This window comes from Lissotriton helveticus, chromosome 10, assembly GCF_964261635.1.
Source record: "Lissotriton helveticus chromosome 10, aLisHel1.1, whole genome shotgun sequence".
NCBI lineage: Eukaryota > Metazoa > Chordata > Amphibia > Caudata > Salamandridae > Lissotriton > Lissotriton helveticus.
The window spans coordinates 151031910-151052763 of NC_136071.1; the positions used below are offsets into that span (position 1 = coordinate 151031910).

General features: G+C 51.3%; 1 protein-coding gene across 1 annotated transcript in view; it reads left to right on the forward strand.

The window, feature by feature from the left end:
• The window catches only part of EIF3B (eukaryotic translation initiation factor 3 subunit B), a 404806-nt gene that overhangs the window by 327760 nt on the left and 56192 nt on the right, over nt 1–20854 (forward strand). The window contains exon 17 of the mRNA XM_078664978.1: nt 8733–8841. Within this exon, the coding sequence (XP_078521104.1) occupies nt 8733–8841 (109 nt within the window). The remainder of the gene's footprint in view (nt 1–8732; nt 8842–20854) is intronic.

Consider the following 20854-nt stretch of genomic DNA (forward strand, 5'->3'; position numbering starts at 1 on the left):
GTTTTGCTCCTATTTAAATCTGTGTTTGCATCAAACTTAATAATTACAAAAAAAGTGCTTTCGTAATTCCTGATATATTTTGAAATATTTGTACTGTTCATTTACAAGCTATTTAAATGTTCAGTTTTAGAAACAAAACTGACATCTTACAGCTTTTTGTTTTATAATGATGGTCAGACAGCTCACTTGACAAAAACCTCTAAGTGCATTAAGAGTCAAACATAAACTACATTTTCCAAGTAGCAATTAGTAAAAAGACAAACTGACATTCAACCTCTTTCCTTTAACAGAAACAAAATGTCTTCTCCGTGTTGATGACGAACCCCAATGACTCCAGAAGGTCCACGGCATCTGCAAGCTTAGGGAGAGACGTCGCGGGCATTGGTCCATGATCAGAATATCATCAGGGTAGACGATTAGTCTCACCCTGCATGCCTGCAGATGTTCCACAACCGTCCTCATCAGCTTGGTAAAGCACCAAGGGGCTAATGATAGACCAAAAGGAAGGGATGCAAACGCGAAACACTTGGGAGCCCCATAGGAACTGCATGAATTGTCTGTGAGGGGGAAAAATGAGGACCCCAAAATAGGCGTCTTTAAGGTCCAAACGGACCATCCAATCCAGAATCTGGAGGAGGTCCCTCAAAAGATGGATGCTCTCCATCTTGAAATGACGGTGCAGGAGCCATGCATTGAACTCCTTGATTATTAACCGGACGTTGCCTGCCTTCCCTTTTCTCTACTAGTGAAAGGTTGCTAATGAAGCCATGAGGGTGAACCGTCGTTCTTACTATCATGTCTTTCTGCAGTAGACTGGTTATCTCTTGTTTCACTAGGGCTTCCTGTTCCTTGGAAAAGACCAGAGGTCTAGTGTCTGAGACGAAGCCCATAAAATTATTTGTGAAAACCTTCAACTGTCTGAAGGATCCATACATCTGAGAGCTTTTTCCAGTTTGACTGAAAAGGGCCAGGCAACCCCCAATTTGAATGCCCACTGGATCTTGTATCCTCACCTTGTGCATTGTTGAAGTTGCAGCCTCTGGATCCGCCTCTGCCCCCACGGCGGCAAGGGTAGGGCTTAGTCTGGTAGAAGCTCGCAAACTTGTTCGAGTCCTGCCACTGGCCCAGGCGGGAATCGCCTCCTCTGGATGCTTGCTGGAAGGAAGGGCTGGTCGAGCACTCCCTACCTCGACCGGCTGTGGCAAAAACACGGGGTGTGAATATCCTTTTAATAGAGATCTGAGCCTTGCTAGTGAGTTGAAAGTATTGACAAATTTACCTAGCTCACGAATAAATGGGTCCCCAAACGGGTTTGTGCCTGCTTCCGACGTAGAGAGCTCTCCCAACTTGGAGTCAATTTTAATCAACAGCTGTGAGAAGTTGGCCTGATATATGATGCTCACTAGTTCTAGTGATCACCTTGTATCAGTCCAAACAACCCTTATGGTGATTGGTTGTAAGTCAACCTTATAGACCAGCTATCCTAATGGTAGCATGGACAAAGCAGTCTTAGGCTAAGCTCTTTTGGCATGTGAAGCCAGCTGTTTTACCACAATATAACCCCTTGAATACCAGATGAAAGGACACGACACAGGTTGTTATGAAAATAAACGATATATTTATTAATAACAACACCTCTGAACTCTTTGAGATCAGAGGGCTAAGCACATGACAATACTAAGAAGGAAATACGAGTTAGCACAATATTTACACGTGTGCCTTAGGGGCACGACAAACCATATACTAGAAACAATGGAATGCGAGGAAGGAAAGTACTGTAAGAAGATCCAGAGGCTGGAGGATCGCTGGGACTACGCTACGAACTAGGTAAGTAAGGAGCAGGAGGCCCACGGGACTCACGTGCAGAGTGGAAACTCTCACGCGGGATGCGTACCAACGTCTATGGATACTACAGTTTACAAAGTTACGGATTCCGGACGAACCCGGCTGGATGGAGGGAAAACAACAGTGGACCTGGACACTAGGATAGTGAACACTGACTTCAGCACCTAGAAGCTTTAGTTCCCTAACCCACAGGCTGCGGGTGCATAGGGCTGAAGTGGTGTCGGGTTCGCTGCGTTGATCCCGGTGATGCCTGAAACAAAGAGTTGCTGGCAGGCAGCCAGATGGAGGAGTCCGGTGGTTCCAAGGATGGAACTAGGAAGGAGAAGTCCTGAAAGGAAAGGGGACAGAGTCTCGGTCACTAGCCAGTGCCGGTGCTGGAACCAGATGCTGTCGCCGCGTTCAGGTGAAGGAAGGGTCGCTTCTCTCTGTAGCTGCGCGGACCAGGAGCTGTTCTTCACTACCAGGCTGGTGGCACGAGCTGTCCCACGTAGTCTGCTGCTGATGGCGGTGTTGGATCGTCGATCTGGTCAACAGGCCTTGGCCAGTGCAAGCCACGCGGTGGAACAAAGATGGCGTCTGATGCGGACCAGGAGGGTCCGGGGTGCTTCTCTTTCACAAGGAAGCAAGGGCCAGTCTGGGGGACCAGACCAGCAGTGTTGAAATCTTCGGGTCGTCGTCTCAGAGGTCACGAGCCAGCCGGCAAGTGACCAGACAACAGGAAAAGCAGCAACCAGACAAAAGGGCCCCACGCAGATCTCGTGGAGGCTGGGGGGGACTGATCTTTGATGCAGGAGCTGTGTCGGTGTGGGGGCTTCTCAGACCCCGGTGCACTCACTCGAGGATCCCTCGGTGGTCGTGCTGGAAGCGCTGTGCAGGTTTCTTCAAGGTGGCCTGTGAGAAGTTGGCCTGATATGCAGTGCTCACTATTCTAGTGATCACTATGTATCAGTCCAAACGACCCTTATTGATGATTGGTTGTAAGTCAACCTGATAGACCAGCTATCCTAGTAGCATGGACACGTGCAGTCTTTAGGCTAAACTCTGGAGGGCGTGTTAAGCCAGCTGTTTTACCATCACATTTACCCCTTGAACACCAAGTGAAAGGACACCACACAAGTTGTTATGAAAATAAAAGTATATTTATTTATAACAGTACTACCCTGAACTCTTTATGAGTCAGGGAGCTAAGCACAATACAAAACTCTTAAAGAAATACTGAAAGTCGCACAATTTACACAAATGCCCGAGGGGCACGAAAAACCATATACTACAAAAGTGGAATGCGAAATTACTAGCAGGTAAGTACTACTCTCAGAGACTTTAGAAACGCTGGGCCTACAATGCTGAACCCTTGGATTAGAAGCAGGAGGCCTAGGGACGTCGTGTGCAGAGTGGAAACTCTCACGCGTAATGCGGGACAAAGTCTATGGATACTAGTAAATGCAAAAGTTAGTGTTCTCGGGCGAACCCGACTAGGTACGTCAAAAACGAAAGTGGATCTAGACACTTAGAGAGTGGATCTACGCTGGAGCACCGTGGTACTCGGTTTACCTAGCCCAGGGGCTGCGGCTGCATAGGGTTCAAGTGTCGTCGGGAAACCTCGTTGACGAACCAGGAGCCTGAAGTAAGAGTTGCTGGCAGGCGACCAGTGAAGATGTTCCGGGCTGATCCAAGGACTGGATCAGTTGAAGAAGAGTACCTGTAAGCAGAGGGGACCAAGTTCTGAATCACTAGCCAGTGATTAGGTGGGCACCAGGATGGCACCGGACGAGGTCACTCAGCCAGGCGAAGAGGTGACACTGGATTCTGCTGCTACACGGACCAGGGCGCTGATGTCGACCAGGCTGGAGGTCTGCGAGCTGTCCCACGTCGGATGTCTGCTGCTGGCGATGCTGGATCCGTTGAAGGAGGCAACAAGCCTTGGCTAAGGCAAGCCCACGTGGCAACACAAAATGGCGTCTGGAGTGGACCAGGGGGGTCCGAGGAAGTTCCCCTTCAAGAGGAGACAAGGGCCAGTCTAGAGGAGCTAGACCAGCGGTGAAGTAAACGTAGGACGTCGTCGGCGGGTCACTAGCCAACGGGCAAGTGACCGGACAACGTGGCAAGCAACGCAGAGGCAAAAGGGCCCCAAGCAGATCTGGAGGATGCTGTGGGGGGCTGGGCTTCGGTGCTCGTGCTGCTTGGGGTTGGGGCTTCTCTTACCCCAGTGCACCCACTCGAGGGTCCCTCGGTGGTCGTGCTGGTTCAGTGTCGTGCTGGTTCTGATGATCGCCGGGTCCTCTGGTCTCGTCGCACCTACGGGTCTCAGCTGTGCTGTAGAGGCAGGTTGAGGTCAGAGAGGGCAGGGAGTCCGGGTCTCGTCGAGCTGGGCAGTCTGGTTCCGGAGGAAGGACGTTTCAGCAAACCGCAAGATACTTAGGTGGTGCCTGCTGCTGCAGGGTGACTACTCCTTAGTCACAAAGGAGATATCTTGAGAAGAAGTCTTGAGTTCCTTTCGTAGAAAGTAGTTTCAGGATTCAAAGATGATCTAATTTGGGAAGGGGGCCTGCTCCTACCTTTATTCTCAAAAAGGGGGCTGGCACGCGACTAGGTCCTGCCCATGGGTGGGATCAGGAGGGGGGTGGTTACACCCCTCTCCTTTGTCCGGTCTCTCCCCAGCTCAGGGGCTGGTGTGCCCCGGGAACTGGTTTGAGCCGGCCTATGCACAGTGAGCACCGGGGTGCCACTTGCTGTCACCTTCCTCTCACGCCCTGCCTACCTGGGATACACATAACCCTGTCTGGGATGGTGCTAGCACCGCCCCTGACAGGAAACCCTTTGTCCAAGCCTCCCGCGCTGGAAGGACTCCCAGCAGCAGGAGGGCAGACTTGTGTCTCGGTGGCAGCATCCATTTTGTGGAGCTGAGGCTATGTTCAACTTTAACCGGGGTTACAGGCTACCAACATGTCTTCTCCCTCTAGAGGGGTGGAATGCTACCCCCGTCGCCAGAACTGGCGAGGGGGTAGTATTCCAAAGCGTATGACACCTTACACGACATGTTTAGATAATGTCAGACCAAAGTTACCATAACCGCGAGGATTATAAGGCACTTAAGAGTATATGGTCTGACGCTATCATGGAAACGGCTAAGGGATAGATCCCGAAGGCCGCAGACAGGCCCAGCTCATGCCAGAGCACTATCTCACACGATTCCAAGCACTCTGCCTCCAGGATTGTTAAGGCCTGCCATAGGAGTGACTGATAGGAGATCTGTGTGCCCATTCTAGGTTTAGATATAGGTATACTATATCTAAAGCAAGGGGTGATTACACCACCTTGCTCCCAGCTGTCAAGCAGCCAGTTGTGTCAGTGTTGGATGGCCAGCCAGGGGTGGCATAATACATGCTTCAGCCCCTGGTAGGCCCTGGGTACACCTATGCCCTGGATACCTAAGGTATACTGTACAGGGACTAATAAGGTGACTCAGTATCCAATCAGATATGTACCTAGGGTACATGGAATCCATTTTAACAGAGAGAGCAGTGGGCCTGGGGTCCTGAATAGCAGGGCCCCAGGTCAACTAAGTCAGAAAACCAGCAAAACACCAGGCATAAAGTTGGGGGCAACCATAGTCAGGGATCTACCTTCCTACATGGCCGTGTCCACGTTACTCGTCGCACCCACGGATCCCAGCTGTGCTGTGGATGTGGATAGAGGTCAGAGGGGTCTGGAGGTCCGGATCTCGTTGAGCTGGGTCGTCGGGTTCCAGGAAGGAAGGACTTGCAGCAAACCGCACAGGAGCTTGATGGTGCCTGCGAAGCAGGATGGTCACTCCCTGACCATAGGGGAGATTCTTCAGTCTTCTGATGTTCAGGAGGTCGAAGGTCAAGAGTTTCTTCGTGGAAGTTGTCAAGATTAATCTAACTGGGAATGGGACCAGCTCCTACCTTTATTCTGCTCAAGGGGGCTGCACTACGACTAGGTCCCTCCCCTGGGTGGGACCAGGAAGGGGGGTGGTTACACCCCCTATCCTTTGTCCGGTTTCCCGCTGGGGCTGGAGTGACCCAGCAACTGGTTGGAACCGGTGTATGCACAGGGCACCTTGTGTGCCCCAGGCATGTCTCATTCCTTTCAGCCTTGGCCTACCTAATACACAAAATCCTGTCTGGGGTGGTGCTAGCACCTCCCAAGGCAGGAAACCCTTTGTCTGAGCCTCCCTCGCTGGAAGGACTCCCAGCAGCAGGAGGTCAGACTTGTGTCTGTGGTGGCAGCATCCATCTTGTGATGCTGAGGCTCGAGTTAACTTTAACCGGGGTTCACAGTTACATACATGTCGTGTCCCTCTAGAAGGGTGGAATGCTACCCCCGTCGCCAGAATTGGCGAGGGGGTAGTATTCCAATTCGTATGACACCTTACTCGACATGTTTTGATAATGTTATACCAGAGTTAGCATTTAACCGCGAGGATTATAATGCACTTAAGAGTATATGGTATAGCATTATCATGGAACAGCTATTAGGACTTGGTTCCGCAAGCTGCAAACGGGCTCAGCTCATGCCAGAGCACCATCTCACATAATTCCAAGCACTCTGCCCTCAGGATTGATAAGGCCTTCCATAGGAGTGACTGATAGGAATATATGTGTCCATTTTAGGTTTAGATATAGGGAACTATATCTAAAGCAAAGGGTGATTACACCACCTTGCCCCAGCTGTCGTGCAACCAGTTGTCTGTTTAGATGGCCAGCCAGGGGTGGCATAATGCATGCTTCAGCCCCTGGTAGGCCCTGGGTACACCTATGCCCTGGATACCTAAGGTATACTGTACAGGGACTGATAAGGTGGCCCAGTACCAATTGGTAAATGCACCTAGGGTACATGGTTGTAATTTTAGAGAGAGAACAGCTAGGCTGTGGGTCTGATTAGCAGGCCCACAGCCAGGGAAAGTCGTAAACCAGTGAAGCAAAAAGCAAAAATCTGGGGTGGCCATGGGATTGCAGACCCCACTCTCCTACAACAGCGATCTGCGCTGTTCGGTAGAAATCACGCAGTTCACGTTTCCCAGGAAGATAAAGGCCCTCTGAGCCCAGCCGGCTAAAGCTTCAGGAGAAATGAGGGATCCAGAGGCCTTTGCAAGCTCTGCCATATCCATGATTTTAGCAATGGGGCCTGCCACGCCCAGGAGCTTATCCTGGCATGAGCGCCATGACCTATCCATGCCCTTCTTGGGGTCACGAACAAATTTGGCGAGGAAGTTGGCCATCTTGGCATCTAATTCTGGAGTGGCGGCCACCTTTCCCTTCAAAGATGGCATAGGGCATTCTGCCTTAATGCTGCCCCTCACCTCCTTATCGAGCGGTTTCCTCAGGCGGCTTGCCATGTAGGCTGCTACCTTTGGTGCAGGGCTCCACTCCGCCGAACGTACGTGTAGCAAATCATCGGGGTCCAGCAAGTCCCCCTCCAAGGGTTGTACCGTGTCTGTGGGTGGGACAGCTTCAGCTAAAGGGCTGGTAGTTGGGTGCCAAGGTCTAGAATAATCCCCGTCCGATGTATTGGGCGAGTCATCCCCATGATCAGATTGGGGAGGTGTGGATTGGGATTTCCCTGAGGGACCAGGAGTCTGAGAGTCTAGCAAGGGCTGGGAGTCCTTGAGCGCCTTTGTTGAGGCGTGAGAAAGCGTCTTAATGGACCCCACGGTCGACCTTTCAGTTGTTGAGGATCTGGTACTGGCTGGAAGCAGGGTTAGCAGGCTGCCCTGGAGATTGGGAGTGGGAGCGGTGGCCCTGTAATATCTTCCCTTTACCTAAGGTTGTTTTTTGGCATTGCGCCTGGAGAGCCATGATCATCATCTCCAGGGGGAAGCTACCACCTGTGAATCAGCCTTGAAGATGGAAGCGTCCATCACTTCGCAAAAGTGCTCATCAATTGGGAGGTAGGTAACCTCCTCCTCTTCCACATAGTCCTCAGTATCCTCGAACTTGATAATGGGGTATTGCAATGTGGCAGGTTCCATTATTGGGCAATGTCTGAGCCCTTTAATTAGTCTCCTAAAGGGGAGGTAGAGAATTTGAGACGTGCACCTCAGTGATTTATGGGGATTGAAAAACCCCCTGGGGGGTCCCAAAAGGGTGAGGCTAGCCTTACCCAGCAGGGTATTGCTTTCTTCAGGCAATGGCTCGCATAGCTAATTATTAATAGCCCTCATGACCAACTCTGCCCTGACAAAAAAGAAAAACCCTTCTTTTGTTGATGCGAGCGGTAATTGACAAGACCTTCCACCATGTTCATGCCGGAGCGCTTCACTGGAAGCCGACAGTGAAATTGACGTGTTCCTGCTGCGTGGGGGGTGTCAAGGACGTGCAGCGCGTGAAAGCAGAGTGTATGGGTCCTCTGGCGGTCAGAAAACATGAGCATGCAAGCCGGCAGAGATTGCAAAACAACCGCGTAGGAGCGAGATCGTACCCACGATTGAGGCAAAACCAATGACCACTTCAGTTTTCGGCGTTCAAGCCGCCGCACACAAGGCAATAAACCGGAACAATAAAATATGAGGAGGCTGCACTTATCTGAATTGCTGCTGGAGCAGCGGAGAAAGGAGATAGAAGGGCTTCAGGAACAATTACACAGATGGCAGCGCTATGATTGGATGGACTGTTTCTGGGTTTTTTCCCAGTTGTTCATTGGGAAATGTAGTAATATGGCTTAAATGATTTCTTGAAAATGGCTCCTGGAGAAAAACAAAGTGAAGAGAGCACAGCCTAATCCTCGCCTCCGGGTCCTGACATAGAATTATGTTTATGAATTTAATGAAGATACCCATGTATTCAGCTTGCTACATAGATAATTTTTTTTACAGTGAATGTTCCAAAAGTTGTTTCCTAATAAATATATTTTTTCCCTTTTAATAGGAATTGGTAGACAAGAGGAGAAATATGCTGGATGAGTTCCGTAAATACAAGGAAAGGGCACAGGGTCTGTTCCAGGAGCAGAGAGAAGAGCGAATGTCACTGCGAGGAGGTAAGCTTTCCTGTACTGCAATTGAGATATTTGGGGATATGTGGCAACTGTACCTTTTAGAAATACAGGCATGAAAAGAAGGGAGGTGAGGTTGGAGGGCAGCAACTTGGTATACAGCCAGTTGCGTCTGCTGACATTTCAAAGTGGTGGGGCGTAAAAGTTGGGAATGGGAAGCGAGCACGGCCTACCGACCTAGGGTATTCTGGGTGATTTGCCTCACCCCCAGAAAATGTTGAAAAAAGTGGCAAATGCTGCATTTTAACGCAAAAAGTAACAACGAATTTAGTGAGAAAACAAGAAAGCATGTGTGAATGTCTTGTTATGCAGTAGGTTTTTCCTATAAATTGAACTGATTTTTTTTTTCTCGTGGCATATTGTCAGGTTTAGTATATGACCACAACTCTCTGCCTGTAGAAACGTCTCAGAATAGAGAAAAGCTTTGATTTTTCAAAATAATTATTGTCGCTAATTAAGTGGGAAGGCATTTCAATCCTCCTCTATGGTGCAATGCGTTTTTTTCTTGGGGCCAGTCTCCTCTTTGTCAATTTTAAGTCTTTCGTCTGCATTGCCCTCTGACTTTTTCTGTTGCCACTGTAAGATTCAGTGTCACTTGATAATTATAATAATGATATAAATACATGGAGATGTCTTTTGGGGGGCATAACCAAGCATCTCAGTAAGGAAATATTGCAATCACTGTCTGTGTCCTCTTGAGACCTGACCTTGACGCTCTGGGTTCATCACACCATCTCCAGTACCTTGGAGCTCTAAGGCTTTGACACCATGCTCCAGGATTCACCCTGCTATCCCGATTGGGTAAAACCAGGACACATAAAGAAAATATAACAATTAATATTGTTGTGTAGTCACTAGTGTCTATCCTGTATTTTCAGTTATTCACCTTAAAGAATTTTTTAGCGAGTATGTGGCTTCTCTTCTAATGGTTTGTTCCTCCAATGTCTTCTTTGTAAACCTATTTGCCTATGGCACTGTACAAAAACTCTGAAAATATAAACTGTGAAATGAGTATCTGAAAGAGACACGTTAGTGAGAAAGTCCTTACCTAAGAATATCCCCAGGCGTCAAGCTGGCTCCAGAAAGTTTTTCGTCCGCAGTACCCCTGCGTGTCGGTAGGTGGCATGCGGCTCCGCGTCAGTCGCTGGCATTGTACGCTGGCCTCGTAAGCGCCGAGATGGCGTCACGGAGACTACTTAGGTGCCACCAGTGCGCGCTGACTTCAGTTTTTTCTTTTTCCGCGCAAGCAAGCACAGATCCGGCTAGAGCACATACCCTAGTCATTTTTAGACAAATTTTTTTGAGACTTTTGTCTCTAGTTCTTTGAGTCTTGACTCCTAGTGCCGGGTAGGGATGCCTGGATTTAAATCCTGCACGGCCTGCCGCCGTACGATGTCTGTGGCCGACCCCCACGCCATTTGTCTCTATTGTCTGGACTGTACTGTCTGGAGCACGACCGACTAACTGAAAGAAACAGGTAAGTGTTAGATTCCTTACCTTCGAATATCCCCAGGCGTCGGGCTGAATCCAGAAAGTTTTTGTCAGCAGTACCCTTGCGCGCCGGTAGGCGTCGTCTGCGGCTCCGCGTCCGTCGGCGGCGACGTGATCGCCGGAATGACGTCGTCGGAGTACTTAGACGCCGCCCTCGCGCGCTGACGTCAGTTCTCTTTTTCGCGCCAGCTAGCGCAGATCCGGGAAGAGCAGTACTCTTAGTCATTTTTAGGTCTCGTGACCTATCAATGCGCATTGAGAGAAGCGTGACTATAGGGCTTTAAACAAAGTTTAACTAACTGTGGCGATTTGGTGCTGTGCCCGTGCGCTTTTAGGTCAATGCGCAAGCGCATTGACCTAAAATGCGAGTGCACATCATCAAATCGCCATCTGTTCCCAAAGCCACACTCCTCCCACACCTTTGAAGTGAAGCTTAGCTTCACTTCAAAGGCCCCGGCTGCTTCACACCCTCATGCCGCTCCGCCCCCTCCCCTGCCCGCCGTGTGCATTTCTCCTCCCCCCCTCCCCACAGCAATGCCCTCCGTCTTGTTTCCATTCTTGTTTGTCGCCCTGCCCTTCATCTGACTGTATTTGTTGTCCCTTTGCAACTGTTCACTTCTTTTGGTTTCCTTTAGCCCCCACCTCGGTACAGCTTCGATTCCATCTATGATCTGCTTGTTTGTCATCTTTCACAGGCACGGCCATGCCCAGCGCATAGCGCCGTTCAAATGCACCCGTGCACTCTGACCAACAGCGCTATCTTGGCTCTCCTTCTGTTCTATGTCTCAGAACCGATAGTTCACTCATGAATGATCTTGTCACCTGTTTGTCATCTTTCACAGGCACGGCCATGCCCTGCGCATAGCGCCGTTCAAATGCACCCGTGCACTCTGACCAACAGCGCTATCTTGGCTCTCCTTCTGTTCTATGTCTCAGAACCGATAGTTCACTCATGAATGATCTTGTCACCTGTTTGTCATCTTTCACAGGCACGGCCATGCCCTGCGCATAGCGCCGTTCAAATGCACCCGTGCACTCTGACCAACAGCACTATCTTGGCTCTCCTTCTGTTCTATGTCTCAGAACCGATAGTTCACTCATGAATGATCTTGTCACCGGTCAGATACCTGAGGTTCTCCTCATCTCTGAGACCGGGATTAGTGCGATGCGACCCCTGTTCAAAATTAGAAGAAATCACACATAATACCAACGTCGTCTCCTGGAACCATCTGAATAAAAAGTGCCATCAAATATCAGATGCATCAAATCACCACTGCTATCCTTGAAGTGCGGAGACAAAGTGCATGAAATATTGCTGTAATTATATCTGAATGTAAAGATCGGGATCTAAAAACCGGGACAAAATGAACAAATATATTCCAGAGTAAAGTCTCAGCTCAGATCTGATACTCCCGTGCACCAGCGATCAAAGGGTGCAGGCGTAGCTATTTCATCCAGACTGCAAAAACTGCCACTCCATTCCTGAGGCCTGATCTGGCCCCATGCTTTGTGATAGACAGGCGCAAAGAAGCAACAACATCTTCCTCTGTACTCTCTATTCTATCTCTCACTATGTCTCTCTCTCTTCTACCTCTATCTCACGCAAATTCGTTGTCCCTTTGTCTCTCTCTGTCCCTCATTGCGTCTCTCCTCTCTCCTTTCTATTTTACTTTCATTCTTTCTCTCTCTTTCTCTATCTCTCTCACTCTTCCTCTCTCTCCCTCTCTCTCTTTCTCTCTCTCTTCCTCGCTCTCTCCCTCCCACCCTCTCTCTTTCTCTCTCTCTCACTCTCTCTCTTTCTCCCACTCTCTCTTTCTCGCTCTCTCACTCTCTTCCTCGATCTCTCCCACCCACCCTCTCTCTTTCTCTCTCTCTCATTTTCTCTCCCTTCCAACCTCTCTTTCTTTCTCTCTGACCCACTCTCCCTCTTTCTCCCACTCTCTGTCTTTCTCTTTCTCCCACTCTCTCTCTCTTTCTCCCTCCCACTGTCTCACATTCTCTCACTCTCTCTCTCTTTCTCCCACTCTCTTTCTCCCACTCTCTCTCTTTCTCTCTCTCTCCCTCTTTCTCTCCCTGTCTCCCAAACTCTCTTTCTTTCTCTCACTCTCTTTCTCCCACTCTGTCTTTCTCTCTCTCTCTCTCCCACTCTCTCTCTTTTTCTCTTTCCCACTCTCCCACTGGCTCTCTCTCACACTCTCTCTTTCTCCCACTCTCTCTCTCTCCCACTCTCTCTCTTTCTTTCTTTCCCACTCTCTCTTTCTCTCTCCCCCACTCCCTCTCTTTCTCTCTCTCTCTCTCTCTCTCCTTGCTGCTTGTTTTCCACAATCAGAGCACTCTCCTCGCTGCTTCCCCTGTATCATCTTAAATTTACACAGATGCCTCCGTTTCTGCATAATTCTATATTGTTATTGAAACTAGTGCGTAATTTATATTTGAAAAAAAAGTAAGTGTCAGGGCCCTTCTTTGGATGCCACTGCAGCCTGCACTGCCAATAAAAGTACCAGTACAACTACAACACATTGCAATGTTACAAGTGTAACAATTCAAACTATTCCAGGACTCCCAATACGAATGGCATGGAATAGTCTCAATTGCCATTTTCAATGTATTTTGAATTATTAAATACTGTTGTTGCTCTCATCTTATAATTTTTTTTTTTTGTTTTTTTTTTTTAAAAACCTTTATTGAACAACGAAAGCTCACAAATACTGGCCTACAACCACACGGGCTGGCCAGAACAGAATGGTCAAATAACCAGCGTACAAAAAGAAGTTCTGCACAGGATATAACATCAGGAGCACTGGTGAAGCAATAAAAACCATCGAGCGTTCAGCAAGAGCAGGATAATAAAGGTTAATTTTCTAGCACGGGGAGGGGACCAAAGAAATAACGGGCCGTATATGAGAGTACAAGGGAGGGACCGCGGCAAGCCGCCATTTTTATAGACACAACGTAAGAAAATGAAACCATATAATCAAATCTAGCAAAGGACAGAAACAGAATCAGACCATCAAATATCGACAGTGGCAACAGTCAATCGAGCTCACTCACCTCCGCCCCTACCCGAACAAGAAGACGTGGTCAAAAAGCCCCATCACAAAGACTACGCAATACGCACCCCAACGGAAAAAGGGAACCTCCATAAAGGAGGAAGGGAAAGAGGGAGAAAAAGACAACAAAAGGAACACCCGCCAGATCATGCACCCCCAGGGGGAAAAACAGGACAATAAAACCGGCATGCGATGTAACAGAAACACGATACCAGAATAGGCAGCGAACCACAATCAGCCACACACCGGAAGAAGGACAGAAAACCCCCGGGGGAGATACGAGGTGACAGAGTCCCGAAAAAGTGAATACACAAGAGCCATAGAACAAAAAAGGGGAAAATAAGGGGGGAAAAAGACCCCCCGACACAAACAGACCCCCCCCACCCACCCTTAAGCCCACCCTGCACCCCTGCAGAAGGCTACGGCCTACCCCCCCCGCAGCGTGCCTGTCGCCCTAAGTAGAACCCGAAATATAGTGGAGCAAGAAAAGTTGGAATTAAAAGACAAAAAAAAAAAAGGGGGGGGGGGAAGGAAGGGAAGGAAAGAAGGAAGTAAAGACATACAAACATACACACGGGGGAGGGCCAAAGACAGGAGTAAACGCACCCATCCACCCGCCCGGGTTAAAGGTCCAAGTCCTCGGGAAGCCAAAGAGTATCAGGCCAAAGTCCAGGAGCACTAACCAGGTACACAGAACCATATCAGGACACAGAGATCATCCAAGCCGTTCAGGAGCTACCGCATATAAGAGTTAGTTTTCATCAGCCCTGACCCTTTTTATCCAAAGCAATAAGGGTCCGATCCAACGAGGACCCTGCCAGAAAGAACAGAAGGCAGGCAGCAGGAGAGTCCAACGGCAGTCCAAAAAAATCACAGGAAGAATAGCACGGAAGATCCAGGAAAATCACAGATTGTAGCAAACGATGCAGGCACAGTTCCAAGGATATATCCATAAAAACCGACCCATCCGGGCCGGCACAGGAGACGTCATCGGGCGGTGGTGATTGAGAGGGACCAGGAGAATCATGAAAGTCCGGCAAAACAAAATCCAGCTCCCGGGCCAAGAGCAGAGGAGGCGGCACAGGAGGAGAAGGCGCCATCAGGTTACGCACCTCCGGGGCGGCAGCCGGGACCGAGTCCGCCAGGAGAGTACCAGCCACACCCCGCGATATCAATGCCTCATCCGGTCGTGGGGGCCCGGGAGGCCCGCAGTGAGGAACCGTCTCCGGAGCCAGGAGTGGCGCGGCCACCGAGAGCCGCCAGGATAGCAGGATGTTGAAGATCCCCTTAAGTGCAGGAAAACCTTCACAGTATCCGACACCCGGGCCTTGCGGCGGGCCCCCAGTGCTCGTCCGGGCCCGGCCCAAACAAATGGGGTTGGTCGCCATCTTGAGAGCCCGAACAGGCCGCGCGGCCAACAACCTCCGCCGGGGCGGCAGTAAAGCAGATGAAGTCCCGCCGACAGGCAGAAGAACACCCCGGACAGGAAGGGGGGCCACCAGAAGAAGGGGATTCGCCGGCGCCCCAATGCCGCCAGTCCCGATCTCCGAGTCCGGGCGGCAAAGAACAAAATGGCCGGACCGGAGAACAAAGGGGGAGGAAGCTGAACACACGAGGAACCCCAATAATGAAGGGCAGCGTCACCATCCAAGGCCGCCGCCACACAGGAGTCTCTCAGCCAGGAACCTCCGGTTCACACGAACAGCGGTCCTCTGATCACCTCAAGTGCGCCCCGAAGGGCAAGCCCGCAGGCTGCATCCGGCCCAGGAGCCGGGACGAAGAACCAGGCCAGTCCGCTCTCGAGTCCCGGGAATGGTCGGGGGCACCGCACCGGACCCACAGCAGCCAGAACAACCGGAACAAGCGGTAAGTGCCTGCAGTGCGTCGTAGTAGTACTACACAGCAAGGAGGGCTTCCCGGGGCAGGATAAATGCAGGATAAATGTGAAAAACACAGGCGGGCGAACGGAGCCGAGCTAAAGCGCGGCCATCTCGGTCGCGAGCTAGGCTCCTCCCCCCTCATCTTATAATTAAACAGACAGCGCCACCATGTGTGAACTGTCATTAGCGCCGACACTGAGAATAAAGTGCCCGTACTGAGCCCTGGAAACCACCGGTTCAAATTAATTGCTGCGTTCCCGGTATTCATTCCAAACAATCTCTATTATACATGCACACCACACCAACCACCACCCTTCTTTCCCACATATGAATTATTTATGTACGGCCTCAGAAAGGAATCATTTAAATTTCAAACCTGTAAAGTTCAATTCACAGTTTCTGTATTTTGTGGTCGCCTTTACATAGTGCATTACACAGTGAGTTATAGCCCTCAGTTCACGACAGGCGACACTGTTTCAAGCTGTTTTCAAGCTTTCAAGCCTTATTACAAATCACAAAAAAGATGTTAATATTTCACTTCTGTTCTTGGATTTTCGTCACAATAAAAAACACTGAATATAATCTTCACAAAAGTTATTTACAAAAGTTTAAGCTATTGCCATTACAAATTAAATACAGTATTTAACAATTTAACAAAAAAAATAAAAGCCATTGTTATTTGTAATATTAATACATCTAAGTCACGTAAATAAAAAACATGTTGCATTACAAATGCTATAGGTGTCACATTTGCGAAAGTTATAACTATTGGCATTGTAAATGACAGAGCTATTAATTTAGCTATTTTAACAAATACATAAATAAAAAAAAAATGTAATTTATAAGACCAATAGCTCAAACTTTCTTAATGCGAGACCCATTGCATTTCCAATGCTTGTTTGACTAACTTTTCTGCTCTATTTTGGATCTTCTTTCGAGTCGACTTCGACTCCTGGTGCCGTAGGGATGCCTGGCTTCAAGCCGTGCGACGCCTGTCACCGCCTGATGTCTGTGACTGACCCCAACCATTGGTGTCTCCACTGCCTCTGGTCCGTCCACGACGATAAGTCGTGCCCCGACTGCCGGGCCTTGACCTCGAAAGCTAGGCGGGAAAGGTCCTGCAAGCTACTCGAGATCCGGGAGTCGGCTCCGCGCCGCTCGTGGTCCCGGTCGAGGAGGAAGTCGAGGGACCGGTCGCGCAGCCACAGTCATCGAGTCATCACCATCACTCGTCGGGCTCCAAATCCTCCGGTAAGTCGAGGCACTCAAAGAAAAAGTTGGAGACGACATCGCTCTTCGGACTCCCCTCGCCGCTCCCGCGAAGCGGCTGAGGGTTCGGGCTACACCGCCCACGCGGCTCCGCTGGAGCCGCAGGCGCCGCCTCCAGGCCCATACCCTCCGGTCCCTGGCCTGCGAGCGATGCCGGAGGAGATTTGTGATTTCCTCATTGCCATGAGGACTCACTTCCCTCCGCTGAGGCCTGCAGGCGCGCCTTCGGGCCCGCAGACCCGACTGAGGGCCTTGGCAGGCCAGTGGCTCCGGCGCCGTCGGGTGCTTCAGTCGTCGACTTCGGTCCCGACGCCGCCCCCCGTGGAATCCGTGTCTGAGGCAGTGCCATTTGAGTCAGGACTGGGCAGATGAGCTTGGGGAGGCCAGTGGTTTGGACACGTGGCTACGGAGGAGGGTGCTACGTATGGTGTGGTGTTGCATAGGGCAGCCAAGGCCTTGGCTCTTGAGCTCCCTACTGCGGCAGTGAGGACTAATCTCCTCACTGAGGTGCTTCAGCCGCCAGTAAGCTCCTCGGAGTCTCTGCTGCCGTTCAATGAGGCCCTCACGGACGATCTGATGGGCACCTGGTCCAAGCCCTCCAAAGTGCCCCCTGTGGATCGGAACGTGGCCCGACGCCACCGCCCGGCGACCCTTTCTTTCTGTCCGTGCACCCCACCCCCGAGAGCCTGGTGATCCAGGCATCTACGTCCCAGACCGCATTCCTGACCGCTCCCCCGGATAGGAATCCAAAAGGTTTGATCAGTTTGGGAAGACACTGTTCTCCTCATTGAGTTTGGGGTTGCGGTCTATCAACACCGCTTGCCTTTTGGGCCGTTATACCCACTCTTAGTGCGACACTGTTGCAGACATGCTGCCCCAGTGCCCGGAGGAGGGCCGGGCCCGGCTCGCCCAAGCCCTTGCGGAGGGGTGGGATGTGGCGTGTTATTCCATCAGGTGTGGACTGGATACCACGGACTGCAAAGGGCGATTTCCACGACGGTGGCGGTTCGCCACCACGCCTGGCTGAGGACCGCCAGTTTCTCGGGCGATGTCGAGGCCACGCTCATGGACATGCCCTTCTATGGGCGTTGCCTCTTTGGCGACAAGGCAGACAGTGCGCTTTAGCGTTTCAAGGACTCAGGGCCACAGCCTAGTCCTTGGGCTTGTCGGGCCAGCGCCGGCAAACTTCTGCCTTTCGCCCCTTTCATGGCCAAGGAAGGGGCGTCCCCTCACGTCCTGCCAGCCACAGGCGGCACAACCAGCCCCAACGCGGCCGCAGACGTAACTGCCGTGGCGGTGCCGCGGGACAACAGCAAGGACAGTCCACATCCGCTCCCGCAGCATCTGCCTCAAAGCCTTCTTAGTCCGAGCCTTCAGGCCCATTCGACGTCAGGGTCTGCCATCACCTCCTCCACTGGCGCTCCATCACGTAGGACAGGTGGGTGCTGCAAATCATCCGAAGGGGCTACTCCCTCCCCTTAGAGGCGACCCCTCCAGCCATGCCACCGCAGTACCACCGCATGTCGGGGGATCACTTGCAACTGCTGCAGGAGGAAGTTATGGCCCTCTTGGCCAAGGGAGCCATCGAGCACGTTCCTGGGCCAGAAATAGGTTGCTACTCTCACTACTTTCTGGTACCCAAGAAGGGCAAAGGAGGCCTTTGCTCTGTCTTGGACCTCCGAAGCGTCAACGGCTTCCTCCAGAAGGAGAAGTTCAAGATGTTGACTTTAGCTCAGGTCCTAGCTGCCCTAGACCCTGGAGACTCCATGGTAGCCTTGGACTTGCAGGATGCATATTTCCACATCCCCGTCCTGCCGGCCCACCGGCGCTACCTGCGGTTCACAGTAGGCCAGGAGCAGTTTGTTTGCCGTGCTCCCCTTCGGCCTTACCAGTGCCCCTCGGGTGTTCACGAAAGGGATGGCGGTGGTCGCAGCTCATCTGCGCAGTTCAGGGGTTCCAGTCTTCCCCTATCTCAACGACTGGTTGTTGAAGGCGGGCTCGCCCCAGGCAGTCGTCAACCACCTCCAGATTATGGCCGACCTCCTGCATTTGCTGGGGTTCTCCATCAGTGTGTCGAAGTGGCACCTGAGTCCCTCTCCGAAGCTCCCCTTCATCGGAGCGGTTCTGGACTTTGCGCACTTTCCGGTTTATCCTCCCGAGCAGCGGGTTTGGGATATTCAGGCTCTGATTCCGATCTTTCGGCCTTTATCCCGAGTTTCGTTCAGGTTGACGCTGAGGCTCCTGGGGCTGATTGCTTCCTGCATCCTACTGGTGCATCAGGCCAGGTGGCGGATGCGGGCTCTGCAGTGAGACCTGAAGTTCCAGTGGACACAGCATCAGGGCAACCTGTCCAACCACGTCCTGATCTCGGAGGGCACTGCACGACAATTGCAGTGGTGGCTCACGAATCACGATTGGGTCAATGGCAGATCCCTCTCCTTTCCCCAACTGGAGCACACAGTGGTGACTGATGTATGTGTCCCTCCTGGGATGGGGGTGGGGGCACATGGGAGAGGCGGAGCTCAAAGGCATCTGGTCTCCGGCAGAGTCCCGGCTCCATATCAACCTTTTGGAGCTTCGGGCAATCCGGCTTGCACTTAAGGCATTCCTTCCCTCTGTCCAGGGAAGTGTAGTGCAGGTGTTCACGGACCACACCACCGCCATGTGGTATTGTAACAAACAGGGCAAGGTGGGGTAGTGGACCCTATGTCAGGAGGCTCTGCGCCTCTGGATGTGGCTGGAACACCAGGGCGTCACTGTAGGAGAGTAGGGTCTGCTATCCTATGGTCACCCCAAATTTTTGCTTTTTGCTTCACTGGTTTTCGACTACTGAGGCTGCTGGCCTGCTAATCAGACCCCCCAGCCTGCTGTTCTCTCTCTAAATTATTAATACATGTGCTATAGGTACATACCACAATTGGAAATGGACTCCTTGTCAGCCCCTGTACCATGCACTATAGGTGCTCAGGGCATAGGTGCCACCAAGGCCTACCAGGGGCTGCAGCATATCTTTTGCCACCCCTGGCTGGTTCTTAAATTGACACAACTGGCTGAACATTCAGCTGGGGCAAGATGGTGTAATCACCTCTTGCTTAGATATAGTATACCTATATCTAAACCTATATCTGACACATATAAACCTGTGAGTCACTCCTATGGAAGGCCTTATCAATTCTGGAGGCAGAGTGCGTGGTTTAATGTCAGATGGAGCTCTAGCATGAGCTGAGCCTATCTGCAGCCGTCGGGAACCAATCCCTAAGCTGTTTCAGGATAATGCCATACCATATACTATTAAGTGCATTATAATCCTCGCGGTTATATAGCAACTTTGGTTTGGCTTTATCAAAACATGTCGTGTAATGTGTCATATGATTTGGAATACTATCCCCTCGCCAGTTCTGGCGACGGGGATAGCATTCCACCCCTCTAGAGGGAAAAGACATGTTACTTTACTGAAATGCGGTTAATTTCTAAAAGGGCCTCAGATCCACAAAATGGATGCTTCTGCCGCAGACACAAGTCTGACCCCCTGAAGCTGACCGAAACTCAGCCAAGGGGGCCTGGACAAAGGGTTTCCTGCCGCAGGGAGGTGTCACGCCCCCCCCCCCCCCCCCCCCCCCATACAGGAGATAGTGGATTGTAGCAGGGAGGTTTGAAAGAAACCAGACACTGCATGGGGAGCACAAGGCTGCCCCTTGCATAATCCGGTCAAACCGGTTCTGGGGCACACCAGCCCCAGTCCCAGCGCGGCCTGGATCAAAGGAAAGGGGTGTATCCACCCCCTTCCTGGGTCCCACCCATAGGCGGGGACCTAGCAGGTAATCCAGCCCCCCAGATTCGAATAAGAGTGGGAGCAGTGCCAATGCACTTCAGATTATCCTGATGAAACATAAGAAACGAAACTCTGGACCCTTCGACATCCTACTCAACGTAGAAGACTGAAGAATCTCCCTTGTGGTCAAGGAGTGACCACCCTGTGCAAACAGGCACCATCCAGCACCTCGACGTCTGCTTTGTTGCAGTTCCCGCCGGAACTCGAGCGACAGAGATCGACGAGATCAAGCTTGCCTGCCTTTTAACAGCCCGATCCACAGTCCCTGCAGAGCGGAGACCCGTGGAGGTGACCGGAAGCGTGGGGCACGCCATCTTGGAAAGACCACGAGACGCTGACCGTGCAGCCCACGAGTGACCCTCGAAGCTGTACACCGGGGTTTGAGAAGCCCCAACCCTGAGCCACTCTTGCACCGAAGTTCAGCCCTCCACACTCGACGAGTGCTGCGTGGGGCCCTTCTGCTTCTTTTGGCTCAA